Raw genomic sequence first — 26,058 nt, 5'->3', positions numbered from 1 at the left:
GACATTCATAATGTTAACACGAGGAACAAACATAAACTTGCTATTCCTACTACTCGGTTGGGTCGAGTTAGTAAGTCTTTTGTTGGGCGATGTATATTCAAATTCAAATATTTTTATTCAAAATAGGATTTATAATCACTTATTGAACGTCAAAATCTACCACCCATTCAAAAGAGACTGCCTCAGATATGCTTCTACAATATGATCCCAGAAAATGTACAAAACAAATGTGTTACGAAATTTAAAAGAATTGTTAAAAAACGTTTGTGTGGGAAAGGTTATTATAGCATAAACGATTTTCTTAATGACACCACGGACTGGGAATAAAGCGAACACCCTCAGGCTCTTTAATTATAAATGTTAATTGTACGATATTACATTCTAATCCATATTTTAGATTAAAAAAAAGAAAGCCCGCTGAGTTTCTTGCGCCCATTCTTCTCAGGTCTGAGGCAGTCTCTTTTGAATGGGTGGTAGATTTTGACGTTCAATAAGTGATTTTAAATCCTATTTTGAATAAAAATATTTGAATTTGAATACAAGAGGCTTGGTAGCTGAAGTGTAATACAAATGGTCTAGTTGACCAGCTAACGTCAGCCTGTCTTGCTTGCCTGACGATGTGCGCACGTATCGTAAAAATTCACTGTGATAATTTTTCCCTATCGTGCCAAAAGTATAATCGTTTGTTTTTATACAATTCTTTTAAATTAATCAGCAGACTGTTTAATGAAATAAATTAAACTATATTGAACCACAAATAAAATATGAAAACAAAATTTTATGAACGATGCGGGACTCGAACCCACAGCTCGCTCCGTGCCAGTGCTCTTCCAACTGAGCTAACCGTTTGAGTGACATATCGTCATAAAATCTTGTATGCTATGTTCAACTCTCAGGTTGTGGCTTCATCCACAGGATCTACTTTAGAGTTGATAACCTGCTCAAACCCAATATTTGTATATTAGGAAATTGACTTGTATTGGGCATTGTAAAAATTCACCTTGATAATTTTTCCCTAAAGCGTTATAAGAAATATAACTTCGAAAATACGCGGACTATGTCAACATTATAAATACCTAGTCTAGCCATAAATACTGAAACAATAAAAAATAAATTTCTGTGACCTCCCGTTGCGTACCGCTTCCGTAGTTGTTTCGATTTTCCCACCCTATTGTTTTATTTTTAAATTATCAGTGACCAGTACGTCTCTTATAGGCAGCAGTCCTAAGTCACCTTTTAAAATACGCAACATGGTTCTAGGTGCTATATTCATCTCGGAAGATAAAATCCTTTGCTTTCGGACAGGATTACTTTGAATTCTTTCCCTTACTGCTTTGACCACCTTTTTCGTAAGAACACTACTTGAACGGCCAGATATTTTTCTGTCACAAACAGAGGAGGTCTCATTGAACCTATTAATAGCCCGGTACACAAACATTCTACTAAAACCAAGCGTATGGAGAGTTTAAAAAATTGCATTTGGCTCCATACCTATATTTGTATAATGCAATCACAGCGATTCGGTTCTCTTTATCACCCCACTTCATTTTAATATCGCAAAATATTGTGCAATGTTTTTGGCGCCAAAATTAGAAAACTCAATGAACAATCATATAAAATTGACAGATTCCAAATTTTGAATTTGGATGTAATATTTTGTTTATTATTAATTATAACAATATTTATGGGCAGACTAAGTATAGGTATACACATACATATATAAAAACATATGTGTTTTTTAATTTAATGAAATGGGGAGTTCTCGATGACAGGATAATGAGGCCACCACAAGTAGCCTCCGAAGGGGAAATAAGAATTTCTCGCTCCTTAACGACGAGGCGAACATTGAGGCGAGTATGATGAATCTTGCCACAAGCATTCAACTAAATAACAAGAATGAATGGATATCCATCGTAGGATATATTCGTAGTAATATAGTTTATTGTGTAGGATACATGTATTTATCTTGTATGTGTAAGCTATTATCGTCAAAATAGGGCGCCTATTTTGGCGGGAAGCAGTAATATGTAAACATTACTGTTTTTCGGCCTGAAGGACACCGTAGCTTGTGAAATTACTGAGCAAATGAGACTTAACATCTTATGCCTCAAGGTGACGAGCGCAATTGTAGTACCGCTCAGAATTTTTGGGTTTTTCAAGAATCCTGAACGGCACTGCATTGTAATGGGCAGGGCGTATCAATTACCATCAGCTGAACGTCCTGCTCGTCTTTTCACTTATTTTTATAAGATAAAACATGAAATACAATAAAATGATAAATTTAAACATAAACTTTGCCTTTCACGCTACACAATTCGTACAAATATTTTTAATAGTTACGACGATGACTAACCGAGTGCGCGATACTATAGTGCGGTCCGGCGGCGGGCGAACTAATGAATATACTTAATTCAAATTTGCAATATTTACAAGAGTTCGGAGAATATATAGGCTACATTTTGTTACGCTAGATGCAGACATACATATTTTTGAAGCTTTAAGGCGTCCACGCGGATGACGTCACGAGAAACAACTAGTAATAAACTAGTTTTGGCTCTATATATATATTTATAAAGCTAGTTGTTGCTCGTTACATATTACGCAAATTTCAAATACTTACACGACAGCATATCCGAGGCCGATAGACCAAAAGATAACGTTTTCACATTTAACGTCTGTCGGTGATCTTCTTGGCTGAAGCAGGGTCTCGATCAGTAGCACTACTGCGATATTTGTGTGGACGCAGTGGTTGAACCACCACGGCACTACCAGATCGTACACTTCCGGGAAGACATACTCTCTGTCTATTGCGTAGACACTCCAAAACATTGTCGACACGAACTGAAAAGGACGTATGGAAAGAAGTAATCAACACAAATGCAAAATTAAAGGTTAAATCTAGTTACTTATATTTTTATGCAGACAAAATTTCTCGTAGTTTTTCCTAAAATTATGGTAAAATTTTGCTCTGATGGCGCTTTTGAAGAAAATGGTATTGAATAGCCACATCCAAGATGAAAAGTAATGCTATCCATTACGTGCACAATTTTGATAAACTTATGTAACATATTCTCAGAATTACAGTGAAGTATTTCTTCTTGTATTGAATACTAGCTGATCCGGCAAACGTTGTTTTGCCATATGAATTGTATTGAACTTTTGCTTGCTAGTTAATCAGAGATGGCGCTAGTTGTATTCATTAGTAACAATCACACTTCTTTTATATTTTGTATAATTCACACTATAGTTTTATAAATTATAGCCTATTTGTTATTCTGGTGTGTAAGCTATATTATTGTAAAGTTTCATCAAAATATATTCAGTAGATTTTGCGTTAAAGAAGTTCAAACATACATCCAGAAATACAAACTTTCACATTTATAATATTAGTAGGATATTCACAAACACACACACACACTCTCACGCCTTTTTTCCCGTCGGGGTAGGCAGAGACATCAGAACAATGAATAAATTCAAATCACATTTTTTTTATTCATTACGGTGTTTTTCTATCATACATTATATTCATATATTTGATGTATTGTAAGGGATCATAGTAATTCAAGCAAGCCACGGTCAGTCACAGGTACTTGCCTGGCCTCTTCCACCAGCATCAAACCTTTCATGCACACTCTTTTTTTTATGACAATAAGGGACGAGACGAGCAGGACGTTTAGCTGATGGTAATTGAAACGTCCTGCCCATTACATGCAGTACCGCTCAGGATTCTTGAAAAACCCAAAAATTATGAGCGGCACTACAATTGCGCTCATCACCTTGAAACATAAGATGTTAAGTCTCATTTTTCATTAATTTCACTAGCTACGGCGCCCTTTAGATTGAAACACAGTAATAATGACTGCTTCACGGCAGAAAATGTACCGTTGTGGTACCCATAATCTAGCCAGCATCCTGTGAAAAGGAGTCTCCCACTGGTAAATACCATTAGTCGCCTCTTACAACATCTCTGGGCCTGGGACTTCCCTATTCTTTTTAGTTTCTTCCACCAGCATCAAACCATTCATACACACTCTCTTGTTCTTGGTACTCTGATCTGGCCCCTTTTCCATACATCCTCCACCCGCTCATGTCATGTACGGCTAGGTCTATTTTTTACAAGATTTCCAACCATATTAGCTCTTAAAGTAGTGCAGTTAAAAGCGCGTATTCAATTTAGACACTGACAGTCCACCAACTGTCACACAATCCTTTTCGTTCAAATTTAAACCTAACTGTTTTTATGATTGGGATTTTTTGCCAGTGAGGCTCTTTTGCACAGAATGTCGGCCACATTATGGGTATCACAACGGCGTTTTGTTCTGCCGTGAAGCAGTAATGTGTAAGCATTACTGTGTTTCGGTCTGAAGGGTACCGTAGCTAATAAAATTACTGGGCAAATGAGACTTAACATCGTATGTCTCATGGTGGCGAGAGCAATTGTAGTGCCACTCACAATTTTTGGGTCTTTCAAGAATCCTGAACGGCACTGCTTTGTGCTGGGCAGCGTGTATCAATTAGCTGAACGTCCTGCTCGTCTCGTCCCTTATTGTCATCAAACTTAAGGTATCAATTTTGTCGATAGTACCCACGCAAAATTTAATACGCACTTTTAATCTACCTTCATAGGTTCTCTCTACCAGATCAAACAACCTCAATATTATCTTACCAAAAACTCTCACTGCATCTTTTACTCCACATTCTTTTCCCTCACTTGCATTTCATAAAATCATGATAATAGTTACCAATGTGAAGGGTACTACAGCTCCACAGAATATGACATCCCTCCAGTATCTGATCTTGACTCCCAGGTTACTATTGTGATGACTCGTCCACTCCAACACATCATGGGTCAGCGAAAGACTCAGGAACACGATTTGAAAACTCTGAAAGTAGGAACGAAATTACTGCTTGAAAATTACTTGATTTTTTTGTCTGGAATCGGAAAACGAACGAGCGTTTGGACCAGAACTTGTCAAGATCACCGGAATAGGTTGGATGAGAGCAGCGCAGGACCAATCGTCATGACGATCTTTGGGGGAGGCCTTTGTCCAGCAGTGGACGTCTTCCGGCTGAAATGTTGATGGAGGTATAGTTTCCTATACTTGCAGTATACGTTAACAAACCCTTAAAGTGTTAAAGGTCTTTTTCGGGATAAACAGCCGTATCTTATTTTAGGTTAGAAATTCTTAAATAAGAAGTTTGCTATTTTTTGCGACTTCAAGAGACTGTGGTTTTGAGTATATCATTTTAATTTCAACTCAATATCTCCACGCGTTCCCGCAATAAAGAATCTTGGCAGACAGACAGGCGGACGAACAAAATAGCGATCGTATAATATTTCCTTTTCAAATTCAAATATTTTTATTCAAAATCACTGATTGAACGTCAAAAACTACCACCTATTCTAAATAGGTTGAGGTGCGGTACACTAAAAATTAATTAATTAGGTTATAAGTGCTATTTTTGCCACAACCTGACAGTTGAACAAACATAGGTATCAAGATTTATATATCGTGCGGCATACGGACGGTTGGCTTAGTGAGTAGAGCGCTGAGACGTACCTGAGAGGCACAGTTTCGAATACCGTCTATAAATTATGGTACAAATTAAATTTGTATAAAAAACGGTTAATAAATAGTTACAACTCCCTCAGAAGGCAAAGGCGACCGGAACTGTATGTGTTATCAGTAAGGACATTGACTTGGTCAAAGTGCAGTCACGTTTATGATAACAACATAATACATAGATATAACGCCAGCACGTGATAAAGGTACTTCCGTTTGTGGAATTTGGCCAATCATAAAACAACTTTTGTCCCGAGACGGCCAACAAAAGTGATAACTTAAACTAATCTTAGTTGAACTTAAGCAGGACCTGACAGTAAAAAACCTGAAATATAAATTAAATAAATATTTTCTGTCAAAACTTAACTAATGTTTTAATTTATAAAGAAATAAAAAAAAAATTCACCCCCCTCTCCGTTCTTGCAGTGTTGTATTGTTTGTAAATAAAATAATCACTCTGTATATAAAGCAACAATACTTACTTGTAGCGTTAATATTGAGGGTATTTGTAAGTTATTTAATTTGTAATCTTGTTCATAAAATTTCTTAGCACCTAAATGTTTATGCTTTTGTTTTGTTTTTTTTTCTGTATAATTAATATTTGTATGTAGTTTTAAGTTGTTTCATTTTTCTTTAAAAATAAGTAATTTAATTTAAGTAGTTAATTAAGTATTAAACTTTAAATTTAAATAATATTATATGTCTACCTACGACCTTATTGTACACGGTAAAACTCAAATGAGTTTATGTATGTACAATAATTTTGTTACCTATACTATGTAATTTGTTAATAAGAAATAAATAAAAAGAATAAATTAACTATTTAATAGATTTTGAAATTAACTTGAGAAAAGCTTTGGTTATAACATAAATTTTATGTATGTTAATATGAATAATGTTAGGAAAGGTTATTAACTTATAAAATCTTTTATTGAAAATAAAATATATTTTATTCTTAATATTTACAATTCTTGAGTACATTATTTTTTGTATGTAACAATTGGTTAGAGTGAGAGTGGAGGAGCCTGCCTACCGCTGCCGTATGCGTGAGAGAAAGGAAAGCTAGAGAGACTGACGGCGTAACGCGTTACGTAACGGTGATAAAAATTTATTACTATATTACAAAAACAACAAATTCGCACCTTTTTGTGTACTTGAAGAGACATTTTTACTATATTTAAAGGACCTTACGAAAAATAATAAACTGCGTGTCTAATAATGTAAATTCATCTTTATAAATGTGAAAGTAAAGCCAGAATGCCTACGATATGCTTTACCACCCGCCAGATTACAATCCAAAAGCTCTGTTCTGGGTTTCCACGGAAGACCAGCGTTCTGCATTCTTTCGAAACCACAACTATGCTGAGTTGGGAGCCCATTGGTTTCATTAGATCATAATTGGAATAATATAACCTTAAGAACTATAATCAGAATGTATAATGACGTCAATAAACATTTTTTACAAACCGCCACCACTAATTTTGTATGGGATTGAAGATGTGAACAAACTCAAAGCAGCAATTGAAACAGTTCTGGAGAAGAAAGACTACATACTTACTTTTAACAGTCAACTAAGAGTCAACTGCACTGCTGTGGACCCATACAAGAAACTTATTGGCCTTGTGAGGGAATTGGGATTAATCCGGTACACCTTCACAAGAAAGGATAAGAGATGCTACAGACTGGTTATCAGAAACCTACACCACACCACACCACATGAAGCCATCATCCAAGCATTTGAAGAAACTGGCAACAAAATATGTGGTGAAATCATAAATGCAAGAGGAGGCCCTGAAAAAAAGCCTTCTTTAAAGATAGTCTTTCTTACAATACTCATCAATTGAATTGTGAGAGTTGGTTATTATCCAAGCATATGGAATATTTCAAAAATAATAACGATCTACAAAGATGGAAAACCAATCAATGAAGTTGGCTCATATTGACCGATTAGCCTCTTACCTTACCTGTTATGTCTAAGCTCTTTGAAAAAATTGTATTGTCAAGGATAATAACAATCTTAAAAGAAAGATCCATAATCCCCAGGATATCATGCCAACCATATAAAGTTCAACTAGTAATTCACATTTAAAAGATCAAAATCAAGTACTCGTAAACTTAATTTGAACGTCACTATAAATATTTCTTCATCATCGACGTCAGGTTCAGAGGTAATGTAATCGGGTAGTAAGGAAGTCGTGTGTTAACTGTCACTATCCGAATCGGATTCTAAATTCAACATACTTAAACTAAACTAAAAATAGTAGATTGTTAACCGAGGGTCGAAAGAATCAATTACCGAGGTATTTAGACGCCCGAGCGCAGCGAGGTCGGCTGTAGTCCGAGTAGGAATTGAAAGAAGTTTGCGCTAAGTTTACACTGACTGTTTAGAAAGTCACATGGCCGCAGCATATTTTTTTAATTAGTTCTTTTTTACATAAAACTCTTCACAGCAGTTCTATTTTTAAAGTTCATTCCGGCCCTTAGGTGGGAAGTAATTTATATGAGTTTTTCCCTCTCTATGGAGGGAAGCAGCATTTTCCACCCAATAATCAGATCAAAACAACATTACTTCCCGAGTATAAGTAATGAAAAAACTTTTACATACTGCTTATTGACCAAGAATATTTTAAACAACTAGAGTAAATGTAGCAATGTAGAGTAAATAAATATAGAATTCGAAGTTTATTATGGTGTTATTTGCGGCATGTTCCTTATTTCGGCATTGTTTTTATACGACTATAATATACTATACCCGACTATTATAATATACTATAACCGACTATATTATACGACTATATATATATATATAATTGTATAACACATCATTGCTTAAATACAATTATAAAGCCGTATGTAACGGTGTCATAGAAGTAATAGATTCTACATGAATAACCACTTAATTGACGAACTCGATATAAAAATAGAGTTCAGACGAAACAAAACAAAATTTAACCCTATTTCGCGCAGGACAATATTTAAATTAAACCGATTGAGTGCAAGTCAGACTCGTACACGAAGATAGAACATAGGACTAGATTTAAACTTAAACCTATATTTTTCAACTTTTAATAGGTGGCCATTTTTTTAATTAATTTTTCTAACACTGTTAAAGTGTATACACCATAAAGAAGAAATTTGACCTTTATAACTTATGTATAAATTGTTTAACTTTGCAATGTTTATCACACTTATTTTTAATGCTGTTTACACCTGTAAATACATATCTAATTGTACTATCCCTTATGTACTTTATTAAAATTATAATTGTATAATTATGTTTTATTGGTATTTAAATAAATAAATTAAGATCAATTATTGACAGACAAACCGATGGAATATGACAACGGAGTCAAACTTAATAGTCCGGTCAATTTAGACATTCGAAGTTACATAAAGTCCCAACAAGCTGAAAATCAGTGAAATTGTTCAAAACATAATTATAAACAATATTTTAAAGTTCCCCATCATTCCCGTGTCTGGAATTTTTTTTTATTCAAGGTCAAAGGTAAAAAAATTAGTTTTTTGCGATTTTCAGCAAAACGGTAAGTTTTATCATAAAAGTACCTAGGACAAAAATTGTAGATCATAAAATTATCTATAAAAGATGTATCTATAAAAAATAAAAGTTGTTATCGTCATAATATGCACACGTTTCCACGCCAGCTATGAGGTAGTGTACTTAGCGCGTTTTTATAACTTTTTGAATCGTTATATCTCAGGAACGGTGGGTCGTAAGAAAAAAAGTATTAATACATTTTTTATAGATAATTTTATGATCTACAATTTTTGTCACGGTACTTTTATGATAGAACTTACTGTTTTGCTGAAAATCGCGAAAAACTCATTTTTATTACCTTTGACCTTGAATAAAAAAAATCCATACACGGGAATGATGGGGAACTTTTAAACATTGTTTATAATTATGTTTTGAACAATTTCACTGATTTTCAGCTTGTTGGGACTTTATGTAACTTCACTCAAATTTTTTGGTCTAAATTGACCGGACTATAATTAAACCTAGCTATGTTGAGATAATAAACACAGTACACTCAATGCGTAATTAATATTTGAAATTAAAATTCTGAATGCGTCTGTGTGAGAAGAATATATTATTATGAATATGAGAAATATTTAAATGAAAATTCGCACCCTCAAAGATCGCAGTTTTTAGACAATGATAATGCAATAATCAAATTGTCCATTCTTTAAAAAATATTTTAAAGAATGGACAATTTGATTATTGTGACACGCTTTTTTCTTAACGATCCATTGTAAATGCACATATTAAAACCAATGGTTTTAACAAAAAGGTCGGATATTTATATTTTTATAATTTATATACTTTAGAAATAGCAGATAACTTCAAGGAATACACACCTCAGTACATTTACAGAAACATATATATAACATACATAAATATAAACATAGTAAGATTTATTATACAGATGGCTCAATCATAAACGGTAGGTCAGGCTGTGCCATTGTATCTGGAGATGAATGTCACCGATACAGACTTTTAGACTGTCACACGATCTTTAGTTGTGAAGCCATTGCTATAATCAAAACCTTAGAATTAATCCAAAATGAACCAAATTGTAATAAAATAGTAATTTATACTGATTATATCAAGTTTAACAGCTTAACAAAATATTAATAACATAGAACCTATCATAGAAATTAAACAAAAACTGCTTAACCTAATTAGAAATAACTTTTAAGTTGAATTGATCTGGATTTCTAGCCACCGGGGGATAATCGGAAATGAGAAGGCAGATAGTGAAGCTAAAATCGCAACTAGTATGAGTCAAATTGGTCAATCATGAATAAAGCAAGTCAATCTGAAATTAAAAGTTTCTTCAGTTTAGAAGTTAGAAAACTTTGGGATATTTATTATAAAAACGCAGAAAAGACAAGCAATCTCATGCAGATACGAAATTCTATTTTCTATTTATCTTCAACATTATTGTTTCGGTCTAACTAGTGAAATTACTGGGCATATGATAGTTAACATCTTATGTCTCAAGGTGACGAGCGCAGTTGTAGTGCCGATCATTTTTTTTGGGTTTTTCCAGAAAAAAGGCAGCGCGTATATGAGAGTGTAATTTTTAAGATGCGCGCGCATCACTGTAAGACAAAAGTAACAGGTTGAAGTTGGTTCTTAAAATTTTCTAAACTCGTAGAATAGCAGGAGGAATAAAACATTTTAATGATTTTTGCTTCGTTAGACCAAAGATGTATAACTTCTTGCGTGCATACATAAGTACCTACACATGTTCGGCTGAAGTTCGTAGTTAATTCAACCCAAATTTGGCCCATCACTAGGTTCTTCATCAATAAGTTTATGTTTGAATTGAATACTAATACTATTTAAGAGTTTAATTTCCGAAATAATATAAAATCGAGTGTCAATTATTGTTTGTCTGCCGTGTCACTTGGTTTTCACGTGACATTTTCATAATAGCTTATCGCTGGAAGGGCATATGTTATCAGTTAGGACTTTAAACCTATCACGATTATTGTTTTAACTGGCACATGTGCTGCATCATTAAAACGACTGTCTAGAGCAAAGATTCCGGGTTTCCTATAAACATTGTAATAGTTATTTATGCAACTGTTGTTTAATAAGGGGTATTAGAACATGAATGTGGGTTTATCACACGAGACGAAGCCGAGTGTGATAATAGTATCACATGAATGTTTTAATACCTAATTATCAATAGTTGCATGCAATACTTTATCTACACCCATAATATGATTGCTCTATAAAAGATTCTGAAACAGTTAGCTTACTGCTAACAATGTCCGTCCTAGTAACCATAATATCATCCAAAGGAGTGTTATTATGAAAACGAATAATGCTGTACTGAATTTCATTATAACACTGGGTGTATGATGTAATGGTTATTAGGACATTGGGTGTTTTAATGTTGGCAATAAGCTAACTGTTTTAGAATCTTTAATAGAGGATTTAAAGCATGGGTGTAGATAAATACTTTTTCAACACACTTGTTCGTAAAGTAAGCCTTATTACATCGTTCTTAAGACTATAAGCCTAACAATAACACACGCGTGCATAATAATATTACATACTAGTGTAATTTGGTAGTTTATTACTTAAAAAAATAAGTTAGTACTTAACTGCGAATTATATTATGAAGGTTAATAGAGCATTTTCAATTTAATCACGTAATATAGTTTTTTTTTTGTAAAAACAAAGAGGTTTTATGCCGCTGAAAATCAATTTACAATATTGGAATAAATAAATGTGTCTCAAATTATGAAGAAAATATATTTATTATTATCAAATTTTTTATAATTCACAATAATTTGTTATAAAATATATGCATTTTGTTACTAAAATTATAATTTTGAAGTAGGCTGTATGGCTATATGCAATCAATCACCTTTCATATATTGTTTGTATCGCATTTATTGCTGTGTGGTAAATAATTGCAAAAAGGTTATCGTTTTTGTACAGAAGATGAACATTTTATATAATTAGTCCCGCCAGAAGTACAAAATGAAGCAGAAACTGTGAATTCGCTATCAAAACAACATCGTTTTGAAAATTGTAAATTCACCAATTCTTTTAATATTAAATGATTTATGCAATCCATGTTTATTTTTCCTCGCAAGTGTGTTCAAAGTGCGATTGAAACTCATGAGCACGTTGCTCACTGGACACTCGGCTGAATTACGCCCTCGCCTGTGGTTTGGGCTACAACACACAGCCTCGTGTAAAATGAGGAACTTAGCTCATTTGTATCATAATGTACTATTACAAGTCAAGTCAGCCAGTGGGAGGCACCTTTGACGCCGGCTAAATCATGGGTGACCACAACGGCGCCTATTTCTGCCGTGATGCAGTAATATGTAAGCATTACTGTGTTTCGGTCTGAAGGGCGCCGTAGCTAGTGAAATTTCCCTAATAATAAAAAAAATAAAATATCATTTATGTATTTTTCAACAATTCTAAGCGTTGGATAAAACATGAGCCTGTTATACTTACTACTCGGCTTAGTCGAGTTAGTAAGTCTTTTATTGGACGATGTAGGTATATGTTTTTATAATATGATCGCAGAAAATGTACAAATCAAATGTGTTGGTACCAAATTCAAACAACTGTTAAAAACGTTTGTCTGGTAAAGGTTACTTTAATATAAATGATTTTCTTAATGATACCATAGACTGGAAATGGAGTGAACATTCTTATTTAATTATAAATGTTATTGTACGATACTACATTGTAACTAGATAAAAAAAAAGGGTCCGCTGTGTTTCTTGCGTCCGTTCTTTTTAAGTCTGAAGCATACTATTTCGAATGGGTGGTGGTTTTTGACGTTCAATAAGTGATTTTAAATAAAAATATTTATATTTAAGCAGCACTGCATTGTACTTATTCATCCCTTCATCTCGTAACTTAACTTACAAAATAAAAAAAAAAACAGACTTACAAAATTCCAACCCGTCAGAAAAGCTACACGATATTTATAAAGAAGTGTCAACTCCAAAATGCCACTGTTCGCGATATCCAAACCATTTGCAAAAACACTTGTATAAAAATGGTGGACTATTGCGAATATATGAAAAACCGTTCGCCAGTACAAACGGGCGTCGTTTCTATCGAAAATCTTCTCATTTTCCGTTATTAAGAAACACAGCACATTATAAAATATATTATGATCTTTAAATAAAATAAAATCTTCCATAATTAAACTAATTAATATTCTATGAACTATGATAACTTAACTATTCTAATGCCCGTTATTGGGCGACTAATTATTATTAATGACGGTACTTGCATTTTTGACCTCTGTGTTGCCATATTCGAATTTCTTATTATAACAATGAACAAATAAACAAATTGGATTTTTGTTTTAATGTGAATAAATAATATATATTAGAACAAGCTGACCCGACAGACGTTGTTCTGTGCGTAATAAATAAAAATACTGTTTTTTTATGAATTTGTCAATAATATTTATTTAAATTATTTTGTAAAATATTCTCCCTGTCAATGACATTCTATATTATGTATATAGAACGTCAGTGCTTCTTGTTGTCAACTATATTGAAATTGTTTCACAGCAGAACTGTCAATAAAATCTCTCATAGAAAATATGTCCATACAAAACAAATATTGGAATTAGAAATAATTATGGGTCTCAAATCAAAATAAAAACTATCCTATCTCTCAAGTTGGACTAAACTGCACTCGATCAAGTAATCCCCATTAAAATCCGTTCATTAGTTTAGGAGTCCATCGCGAACAAACAACGTGTCACGTAATTTATATATATTAAGATAATACAATAAATATTTTTTCGGTTTAATTATTGATTCTTTACGTAGCTATTTAGGATAAGTTTTTGTGTTATTTGTCTGAAATGTTTCTTCTCCTTTGTAAATGACAAAGTATATTATATAAACGTTTAATCATTCCTGTGGAGCAAACTCTTGAATGTGAAAATGACGATGACTATAGCGTGTGTATAATTGAAAATATTACTTAAAGCAGTAATGACGATTCATCATAATAGCTCTTGTCTATAAAAATATATTATTTAAATTGAAAAACCGCTTCGTAACGTAACGCGTTACGATGCCAGTCTGTATGGCTTCCCTTTCTCTCACGGATACGGTGGAGGTAGGCAGGCTCCTCCTCTCTCACTCTAACCAATTGTTACTGTTATAGGATAAAATAATTATACTTATAATGTAAATACACAAAATTATCATATACATAATATTTAAGAATTGTAAATATATTTTATAATCAATAATAGATTTTATTTATAGTTAACCTTTCCTGACATTATCATTTTAATATACCTAAAATTTAAGTGATAACCTAAATTTTTCTAAGTTAAACAATTTCAATATTAAATACTTAGATTAGTTTAAGTTATCACTTCTGTCGGGCGTCCCGTGCCCTATAAGTTTTATTTATTTATTTTAAATATGTTTTTTATGTGGGCAAACTGTACCTTGTCCGTTCAAGTCCACAGTTTTATGTCCTATTTTGCAATCTACGGCGAGTGTTTAAAAAAGTATGTTTATAAAACAATGATAATTTATATTGAAGATAATACCTTGATAAAGGATGACGTCACGATCTTATTAGCGTCACCAACGTTTTTTTTACTAACGACAATTATTCAAGGCCAACATTATTACCTTAGTAGAAAAAAAAATCTACATAAAATTATTAATTCTTGCAGTTTAGTTTACCCGAAAATAAGGGAACGACTTCGATCTGGCAACATTATAATCTATGAAGTTTAAGCTATGGTTTCGTATCTGTCCTTTGATAAACACTGAGTTCCTACTGACCGATTGGGAATATATGAAGTTAAAAAAATATACTTTAATGTCGTCTTGTTTTTCTGTGGTATTGTTTATGTGTTGATAAATTATATTCTGTAAGAATAATCATTATTGCTCCGATATAAACTATTTTTTTGATCAATGTTCCCGCACACAAGGATCACCATCCTTCTGGCTGGTCTGGCCTTCCGTTTGACAGTCGGGTTGTCATATCTATTATGACATTTTTGAGCTGGCCACTTATAAAAATAATAAAAGAAATAGAGTGTGTGCTTAAGACCTCACGACAATGGTTTATGCAATGGGTTTGTCATAACTAAAATAAGAAATTGTTGTCTTACAATAAAACAACTGATTTAAAAAACAACTATTCCAAAAGATAGACAATAACTAAATTGAAATTAAACATTCAAACAGATATAATATGCACTAAAAAGCCTTTCACCGTTCAGCAGCTAAGAGCTAACTGTATCTTTCTCGCTCGGGTACACTCGGTGGTCCCGATTTCACCTGATCGAGCGCTTCACCGTCTTGCAGCCAAGAGCAGCTGATTGTATCTTTCTCGCTCGGGTACACTCGGCGATCTCGAGTTCACCTGATCGAGCCATTGACCGTTCAGCAGCTAAAGGCAGCTGGCTGTATCTTTCCCGCTCGGGTACACTCAGCGGTGCCAAGTTAACCTGATTGAGCCTTTCATCGTTCAGCAGCTAATAGCAGCTGTCTGTATCTTTCTCGCTCAGGAACACTCGGCGATCCCGAGTTCACCTGATCGAGCCTTTCACCGTTCAGCAGCTAAGAGCAGCTGTCTGTATCTTTCCCGCTCGGGTACACTCGGCGGTGCCAAGTTAACCTGATTGAGCCTTTCATCGTTCAGCAGCTAAGAGCAGCTGTCTGTATCTTTCTCGCTCAGGTACACTCGGCGATCCCAAGTTCACCTGATTGAGCCTTTCATCGTTCAGCAGCTAAGAACAGCTGTCTGTATCTTTCTCGCTCAAGTACAATCGGCGATCTCGAGTTCACCTGATCGAGCCATTGCCCGTTCAGCAGCTAAAGGCAGCTGTCTGTATCTTTCCCGCTCGGGTACACTCGGCGGTCCCAAGTTAACCTGATTGAGCCTTTCATCGTTCAGCAGCTAAGAGCAGCTGTCTGTATCTTTCTCGCTCAGGTACACTCGGCGATCCCGAGGTCACTCTAGAACGTTATAGTTCCTCCAACAAATCCGCTTTTGGTCTTGGCGACCGATTGCATAAGTAATCAATTTAAAAAAATATTTAAAATGGAACTCATTGCCAATCTTATTGTGTATGTATTTTGTTCATTTGTCATTTGTCATTTGTTATAAGATTTGGCGACTGTCAATTCTCCGTATCACGTGAGCATGAATTTAGAATATCAAAACAATATACGAGTAGATTAAATTTTCTTATCTTCGATATGTTTCTATTAGATTTGTTTGTATTACCTCGTTATTTAATTTGAGAGGTTTTGCCGGAATCGTCACGCTTGGCAGGCGGGTTGGCGATCGCAGTAGATGGTGGTGCTCTTTTCGAAAGATGGTGCTGCCCATCCTCCGTTCCTTACCCCTTAGTCGCCTCTTACGCCACCCACGAGAGGAGATTCGGTGGTGCTATTGTGGTGCAACACAACACGCGAATGAGGATGAGGGCAGCGCAGGACTGATCGTCGCGCAGATCTTTGGGGAAGTCCCTTGTCTAGCTGTGGACGTGTTCCAGCTGATGATGACCTCGTTCTTAGATGTTCATTGTTCAATACCTACTCGGTAGCCAGTCGGTAGCCGCTCACGTTAACCTTTAACTGTACAAAACGGAAAATAAGTAGGTAGTTTTGTTAAAAATACCTAGTTTTGTACTGTGCTGTTGTATACCGTTTGTAAGTTTCGCTTCTTTAGGGCGTCACTAGATGGCGCTCTTATGTAACCCTGTTATGTACTTCAAAGAACTAAACTTTTGTTTCTGTTAAGTTTAAAAAAATATAACAATTTTCGTTCAATGTCCTATAGAGCCCAACACAGTCGTACGGAATAGCAGATAACTAACTATAATAAAATCTAGTCATCATTCTCCACATAAATTGTACCTCTCAAATTGAACTTTGTTCAAGGATTTTTCAGAAACAATGCAATATAATATTAACTTTTATATTACATCACCGTAGACGCAACTACCAATGACAAGACTAAGCAGACAAGGTTATACTCACGCTGAATTTTTTTTAATGCTATTATAATAAATAATAATGGTCTTACTAATAAACTTGCAGTAAAGTTATACCTGAGAATAAACCAAGCATATGCAAAATTTTTACCAATACACATTTTGCATATGATTGGTTTATTCGGACGTATAAAGTTTCCCGCCTTTATTTGCAATTGCTCGACATTCGAAAAACTTCTGAAATATCATTCTATTGACAGTTTTTTCAGCGATATAGTCAACATAAACTCGAACCATTAGACCGCGTTTTTCAAAGTTTCGGGAACCCAATGCTTTGTGAATAGCTAGATGGTTTGGCGTTGCGAAGAGTGGTCGCTCCACTGTGTGTCTTCAACCGCATTTAACATGGAGAGTGTTCCGAAGAGCTGTTTGACCTGATTCCTGCCGCCAAATCCCACCTTCACACCACATGCCACACATTAGAATATCATCTCCACCATTTGGATTTGTGGCATCCCTTTACATTACGTTTTCAAGGAACTTTCTTCCACGCACGACCAAGCTGTAGAATGAGCTTCCTTGTGCGATGTTCCCGGGAGGATTCGACATAGGAAACTTCAAATAAAGCGTGTACACATTCCTTAAAGACCGGCAACGCTCCTGTGATTCCTCTAGTGTCACAATACAATGTGGGCGGCGATGATAACTTAACATTAGGTGACCCGATGTGTCGCAAAACCTGCAATAACTTGGTAATTCACAAAAAAACACTCACCAAATTACAAGAAGTCATAAAAATAAAACAGAACTCCTCAAGGACCAGCAAAGGAGCGTCGTCACTATCTTCCGGGATATTCTGGCTGACCAGCCATCCCGTAGCACTACCAACAACATTACTAATCAAAGCTAACGCATGAAATAAAAATTTTATTTTAATTTTTCCACTGTTTCTCCTGTATAACGTCATTTTGTACTACAGTGCAAATTAATACTAAAGATTTATGCCAGTAATTTCTTGAAACGTGGCGTAGCAGCAAGGTCAAAAAATTATATAATTTACTAAATTAACGTTTAATGTTGTTATTGTTACGTGCATAATGATAAACTCAACCTCAAATAATCTTTATTCAAATTAAACTTAGCACTTTTGAATTGTCTTTATATTTCACATTTATGACGGAGATACAGTAATATAGAAAAGGAAAGCGAATCTGTTGCCACTGTAACCGTTTTTGATTGACATGTCATAAACAGTCTGCCACGCTTGGAATTATCAGTATTTTCAATAATAATATCCGGACGATCGAGCCTAGTTTGGATTTTTAGGAATGTAGAAAACTTGAACACAAAATAAACTAATAGGACATCTGGATTCGAACCGGGGTCTTCTGCTTTCCGGATCACCCATCTGAGCTATTATAGTCTTGTCTAGTGGCGAAATTTACCTTTGTATTCTAATGTTATTGTAGCTGTTTCTCATTAAAACACGGATAAAACTACATTTTTTAAAATTGAAACCTAGCTAGATCCGGTAACTTTAAACAGCCGCTTAGGAGTGTTTTTTCTCATTCTGACTTAGGTCAATAGAAGAAGACAGAGTGAGAATTAGCAATGCTTTAAGTTAGCAGACTATTATGAATAAGGGGGTAAATATATACAATAATTGCTCGCTTAAAGATATAACATTGACAAATGAAAATTGGTCACGCATTATCGAGCTGTCGGCCCACTATACCATAGTATATTCTTAGTCTATGTTATCTACAGCCTGTTTACACTTTACAGTTATATTGCCTCTGGTATTTGCATTTTAGCTTCCCGTGACGTGGGCATGAATAACTATTGTGTCATTTTTTTTTATGAATAATATAAGTAATAATATTGACAATAATAATATTGACACACTTTTTACACAAATTATCTTGCGCCAAGTTAAGCATATATATCGCCCGTGTTATGGGTTACAAGACATTGATATATTTAATACAATATACTTATTTAAACATACATAAATTTATATAAACATACATAAATACATTTAAACATCCATGACTCGGAAACAAACATCCATATTCATCATATAAATGCTTTCACCTACCGGGATTCGAACCCGGGACCTCTAGCTTAGTAGGTAGGATCGCTAACCACTCGGCTATACAGTAATAGGTAGATACACACACCAGAATTACAATAAATACATAACATACAAGGAATCTATCAGCTAAATATATAAATATACTGCATCTTTTCGATGGTATGTAAGATAGAACGGAAATATGTAAGTTAACTAAATAAAATCACAAAACTAGAATTAGGTTATGTAATAGTATATAAGACTAAGAGAGAAAATATATAATTGACAAATAAACGTAAATAACAATAGAAAAGCCATATTAGCTTTATTTAATAATTTAAATACCTAGTCTATCTTTAATATATAAAATTCTCGTGTCATGGTGTTAAACATTGAACTCCTCCGAAACGGCTTGACCGATTCTCATGAAATTTTGAGTGCATATTGGGTAGGTCTGAGAATCGGACAACATCTATTTTTCATCCCCCTAAATGTTAAGGGTAGTCCACACGATTTTATTTTTAAATTTTATGACATTATTTTTTTAATTTGTTTGATTATGAGTCAGCATTAAAAAATACATAGAAATTCAAAATTTCACCCATCTAGGAACAAAATTTCGTACTTTTGTATCGCGATTTTAATATCGGCAATTCAACGTTTGCTGGGTCAGCTAGTATCTGTATATATGTATAAATCCAGTGTCCTAATGCTTGTACCCAGTGAACCCTCGATTAATGAACGGATTTTAATGGGGATTTCTTGATGGAGTGCAGCTTAGTCCAACTTGAGAGGTAGGATAGTTTTTAATTCGATTTGATACCCATAATTATTTTTATTTCCAATATTTGTTTTGTAAGGACATATTTTCTATGAGATTATTTATTGACGCACGGTTTGACAGTTCTGCTGTGAAACAATTTCATTATAACAACAGGGAACATATTTTACGAAACAATTCTTGATGTTATGAAATATTATTGACAAATGTATAAATAAAATAGTATTTTATCTATACTAATATTATAAAGCTGCAGTGTTTGTTTGTTTGTTTGAACGCGGTAATCTCTGGTACTACTGGTCCGATTTGAATGATTCTTTCAGTGTTGGGTAGTCCATTTATCGAGGAAGGCTATAGGCTATGTTTTATTTTTTCAAAATTAGGGATCCGTAATAAAATTGCTATTTTTTAACACAAGGTGTAAAATCGAAAACCTATTTTTGCGTGCGCTGCAAAAACTATTGACAATAGAACAAAATGATGTACAGGCTATAATATAGGCAATATTTTATTACTTTTAAAACTATCGCGTGAATTATACTTTATATGGCAAAACAACGTTTGCCGGGTCAGCTAGTTTATTATAACCAGAACAACGTCTGTCGGGTCTGCAAGTATAATATTATAAATTAAGGAATGTCTATAAAGTTTAATAATTTATAAACAGATGGACAGTGGATGGCAGCTACTCCACGATTTGCGAGTAGCTGTTTTCTATAGATAGGGTTTTTTTTAATCATTTAATTCAGATACAAAATTACAAAGCGATTGTATATGTTATGTTTTTAAAGTGATAACCCTCACTTCTAGGATTAATACACAAATAAAATTTGAAAAACAAAATTTTATGAACGATGCGGGACTCGAACCCACGACCTCCGGCGTTCCGTGCCGGTGCTATAACCAACTGAGCTAACCGTTCGAGTAGTGCCTCGTTATAAAATCTTGTTTGCTTTGTTCAACTCTCAACTGTAAAGTAGATCCTGTAGATGAGGCCACAACCTGAGAGTAGAACAAAGCAAACAAGACGATATATACACACTATTCTGCCAAACTGCGCAGCAGTTTGTCCGCAGTAATCTCGTGTTACGCAAATTATCAAAACAATAATATGTTTCTGTGTGACAATTTAATAGTATCCCATATATACCCTATCAATATTTCTTAAGTCTATTTATTATGGACATTGTGCTAAGTAGAACTTTCAATGTTATGGAAGGACACGTTATTATTACAGAACGGAATGGTAAAAGGCCGTACATTCCTTGAAGACCGATTGGAAACTCTAAGATGAACATCCGGCAAGAGGGCAGGAATCATGATTATGTTATTTATAAGAAATGCATTGACGTTCTATAAACAACAAGATTCACAATCGCCTGATAAAAGGTCGACAAAAATGTCCAATCGGCGTTGTATATATGTATACAGATAACATTAAAACATTCATTCAAATTAACACCTTATTTGGTGGCAGTAATGTTCAAAGTCTATTGTATATGCTTATAAGAAGCTCTTTGATTATGATTTCGCACATTTTGTTGTTGCAATTGAAATGTACTTGTAATTATTCAGCGAAATGATTAAAAACGTCATGACAAGATAAGGATCACTGACCTGTATAAATACCACTGGACAGGCTGTACCATATGTTTGACAGCAAACTTTTTGTGCCTATTTGAAGCGCCACTCGCGGGCGTCCAGAGAACTAATTCTGACGTATATAATCAGTGGCGGATTAAGGCGAAGAGTAAGCAGAAAACACGCATTCAAGGTGTTTTTAGACAAGTTTTTTGGTGAAAATATAGCATTTCGAGTTATGAACACTACTTAATCCTTTTACACATATCCTTTAGTCTTATTTGTAGGTTGCTAATGCTTGCTCTTGGTTATAGTTAACACTCCAGAGCCTTTTTGAACTACCGCTTTTCCTTGCAGTTAAACAAGTTTTTTGGCATGGCATGACGCATTTTTTTAGTACAACTCTCAGAAAAGTTATTCTGATAGCTTGTACTTTTTTGTGTAGGTATATTTATTCAGATTAGTAATGAATAAAGAGGATTGTAAGCATATAAACTGTTTTTAGCTGTTTCTGTCTTTGTTACATAGATGGCAGCCGGAAGCCGTGAACTCAAGTCGGTCAAGGTCGCTGGCATTTAGAGTCGCCTTAACACGTAGGAATGGTAGCAATTGCTACGGGACCCGCGTAAAACGGAGCCGTGAGTGAGCGTTCTTTGAGTGAAATTTATTAATACCTAGGACATCCCTACTAATATTATTAATGTAAATATAAGTTTGTTTGTTACACTTTCACGCCTAAATCACTCAACCTATTTTCATGAGATTTTGTACAAAGGTAGACATTGACAAAGAGCTTGGGAAAGGCTAACTTTTATCGCGAATAAAAGCCTTAGCAGGGTTTGAATATGGGATGGAATTTGTATGAAAGTTCGTCATCACTAAAGCAGTCTGAAGTGATGAAAATGCTGCCCAAAATAACAAATGCACGAATTGCGGGTAAAAGCTAGTACTACAAAATAATAACTATTGATTAAACTTTTTTTACTTTAATCTCATAGCAGACCAAGGGCCTCAACAGAATTGGCTACGGGCCCCGCGCTTGCTTACTCCGGCACTGCGTATAATACAAATGGCTGCGAAGTAACATACAATACTCGGAAGTATTTTTGGTTTTTGAATTAATTTCGTTCGTTTTCCGTGTTATTTATACTTCAAGAATCAACGATATAAAGTACACAATTTTTTTTTATAAATAGTTTCTCAACATCTATCGATTTTTGCTGAGGTTGTCATCACTAGTTTTAGTACCACAGACTCTCGCTACATGGCCAACAGCGCCAAAATGGCGAATATCAAACAGGCACAAAAGCACTTTGACAGCCGCCAGTCCAGTGGTATATAAAAGAGGTCAGTGATAAGGATTCAAGACAGTAGGTCGTATCCGCCCGTAACTGTCGTGAGAGCGAAATTGCCAATAAAGATCCTCCAATCGAAAATTGTCGTAAACGTGTAGCTATGGCGTATGTAAAATAGGGTTACCCGCAATTGATTTTTCCCCATATCATGTAGTTTGCAGAAAACTGTTCGTACTGCCGATACCTAGAATTATTAATAAAATTATCCATAACATTAATAAAACATCATCTGCTATTAAAATGTCTACTCTTTTATAAATTAATAACTAATTTAATCATTTTTATTCTTAAATTGGTCTCCGCTGCGCTCCCATAAGATACCGCACTACCTCAGATCAATAGCTTGTTTATTATGGCAACTATTATATGCTTCTCTGATGATCTAAGTTGTTATTATTATTATTATCATTTATTTATGAACTGCCAATAGAATAACAATTAATACATTTACTTACATAAAACAAGTAAACTGGTGCTAAGAATGCATATAATTACATTTATAGGCAGTTAGTTACAGCATTGAATATAGACAAGTCGTAAAAAAGCTTAAATTCTGTTTATCTATTCAATTATTAATTATTATGGCTACATAAAGTTAAAAAGATTAAATTAAGAAAATAAAAGGTGTAAGAAATATATAATGCAACAATTCTTTCTTTCTTATCTACAATCTAAGCATCTATGTAACATCTACCGCTACAGAATCAAGTGCTTTAATCTTCAATCTTTGTTACGTCGACGCCAAACAGACCGATGGACTTATCAAAATCATTTTATTTGCTTAGGCCAATGCAAATGACACTAAGAATGTCATGATTTTTTATGTTTAACCTTTAATGAAAAGTGGTGGCAAGAAACTCATTGCCACTCTCAACATTTACAGCTTCACTGTAAAATATGTATTTTACAAATTAAAATTACTCAAATTTCAAAAACTCAATACCCTACATGAGTAAGTTAAAAAATGAAATTAATATATAAAAATGCAAGAATTATTAAGTACAGATATTAATCCAAACACACTGTTAATACAAAAATATATTAAACCACAATAACAATATAAAGCAAAGTTTCCGATGACAGGATAAAGCTACCGATTTTAACTTCAAATAAAGAATAATCGTTTAAATCAGCAATTTCAGCTGTACAAGAAAGAACTGCCAATAAAACTTATAAAGAGCGAGATTGCAATAAACAAATATAAAACGCTATAACTCTAACATAAACATTCTTTAGGTGATGTCGATCTTTGTGAAATCGAAGATAAAATACACTTTCGACTTTACAAATAATCTTGGTATAAAGTTATACCTGAGAATATGCGAAAAGTTTACAAATAGACATTTCGTTAATGATTGGTTTATTCGGACGTAAAACGTTTCCCGCGTTCATTTGCCACGCTGCCTGATATTCGTAAAACTTTAGAATTATCATTGTGAACATTTTGCATATTTTTTTTACTCTCAGACAAAACTTTATGCTAAGTTTATTTGCAAGAGCGTTGAATTTGAATAAGTTTCGCGTCTTACTGATCGTATCATTCCCTCACTCGATTCGAGGAATGAATTGAAATACAGTCGGTAACAAATAGCGAATAATTTAGATGCTTAAACACAATTCACAATTTATTTATATAGACAGTCTCTCAAAGAAAAATTTAAAGAAATAAATATTATGACTGTTCATTGTCAGTACATTCATGAAAATTTAATATACGTTCACAAAATTCGACACCTTTTAGCTCTTAATAGTGATTTTCATTATTATACCACAAGAAATAAGGGATTGCTTGTAACTAATTCTAGAAGGCTTCAAAAGATACATTTGCTTTAAGGGTAAATGTATACGTATACACTTCTACAATGAAGTCCCAGCCACTGTTCAGGCATTATCTATAAATAAATTTAAATGTTGTATAAAAAAATGGCTCTGTCGTAAATCCTATTACTCCACTGCTGAATATCTAAATGATCGGTAAGCCTGGGACTATATTGTGACTATTTTATAGCTATAGAAATGACTGTACAATATTGTATATTTTTATTGAAAAGAGCGCAAAAAAAGAATGCTGGGAGAGTTTCTTTCGCCGCTTCTTCTCTCTCAGAGCGCCATTTGTTTCCGAAGCGGTAGTAGTATCTAGTAGTTATTAGAAATGACATCAAAAAGAATTCTAAAGGAATCAATTTTGAGAAAATTAATTGCCTTTTTATACCTTTTCACAAAGGTACACACTAGGTACGCAATAAAACACCACGGATATGCTATTTTTCGATATTTACTTTTGAATATTATCATTGTGTGGAGAGAAACTACGAGATTTTATTGCACCAATCTTATCGAAGAGTTTGCCAATCACGGGGTAGATTCTAGAAGAATATGCCATAGTCAAACAATTTTGCGCCAAATGTATTAGCATATTTTAAAAATTCCTCTCCTCGCCCAATATGCAACAGTCACTAAATATATCTTAAATCACTCATGTCTTGACCCCTGGTGTTTCGGATGCCCATTCTCATCACATAAGCCCCATGCCCGTATACCCCCTCGAATTTATTTCCTTAACGTAACCATTTATGTCCATAGCTGAAACATTATTGTACAAATGACATAAATAAAAGTTACAATTGAAACGCATTACAATACTATCACTTTGTAAAAAAAAATTCAAAATAATCGTGGTAATACCAGGCACAATTTATGCAAAAAAGAAAATATGCAAATCATGCAATGGGAATTTGTTGCGTTTTCTAAGGATAGTGGGGATGATTTAATCTTAAACATACAACTGAACAGCATAGAATTACTTGCATAAAAAGTAACCTTTTTGTTGGGCAATATTAATACGAAAAACATTGCTATTTAAAAAGTAGGTGGCGTTATAATATAAGTATGAAAATATACAAATCGGGTTAAATCGAAACCATATTCAAGTTGTTATTTTTAAAATGTAATATCCCTTACTTCTGGGATAACTTAAATTAAATTTGTTAGTAGTTGTCTCAGGTTCCGTCCGAGCGCTCTTCTAAGTTCTAACTGAGTCTGCTGGACAAGACATACCAAGATTTACGAACCATACGTCACTAAAACGTTTGGCTCGAGAGGGGAGTGAGGGATATCACAAAAAAAGCGACATCTCAAGTCAATGTCCTAATATGCAATTATTGGGATTGAGCAGGGTTATCAAGTGTAAAACAGATCCTGC

The 26,058-nt window shown here is 34.1% G+C and overlaps 2 protein-coding genes across 6 annotated transcripts in view; one reads left to right on the top strand and one right to left on the bottom strand.

Annotated features, from left to right (window-relative positions):
- The window catches only part of LOC126968314 (uncharacterized), a 512,088-nt gene that overhangs the window by 48,915 nt on the left and 437,115 nt on the right, over positions 1-26,058 (top strand). The gene's annotated exons all lie outside the window — the stretch shown is intronic.
- The window catches only part of LOC126968340 (androgen-dependent TFPI-regulating protein-like), an 81,848-nt gene that overhangs the window by 2,073 nt on the left and 53,717 nt on the right, over positions 1-26,058 (bottom strand). For 4 of the 5 annotated variants that reach the window (XM_050813320.1, XM_050813319.1, XM_050813317.1 and 1 more), the window contains exons 2-3: positions 4,743-4,883; positions 2,621-2,841 (exon numbers count right to left, since the gene is read on the bottom strand). In XM_050813320.1, coding sequence (XP_050669277.1) covers positions 2,621-2,841; positions 4,743-4,883 — 362 coding nt within the window. Of the gene's footprint in view, positions 1-2,620; positions 2,842-4,742; positions 4,884-17,840; positions 18,043-26,058 lie in introns of those variants that run through there. The other variant, XM_050813321.1, reaches the window with a different exon arrangement.

The sequence above is a fragment of the Leptidea sinapis genome, chromosome 15 (genome assembly GCF_905404315.1).
Source record: "Leptidea sinapis chromosome 15, ilLepSina1.1, whole genome shotgun sequence".
NCBI lineage: Eukaryota > Metazoa > Arthropoda > Insecta > Lepidoptera > Pieridae > Leptidea > Leptidea sinapis.
This window is presented reverse-complemented; position numbering and strand designations above follow the sequence as displayed.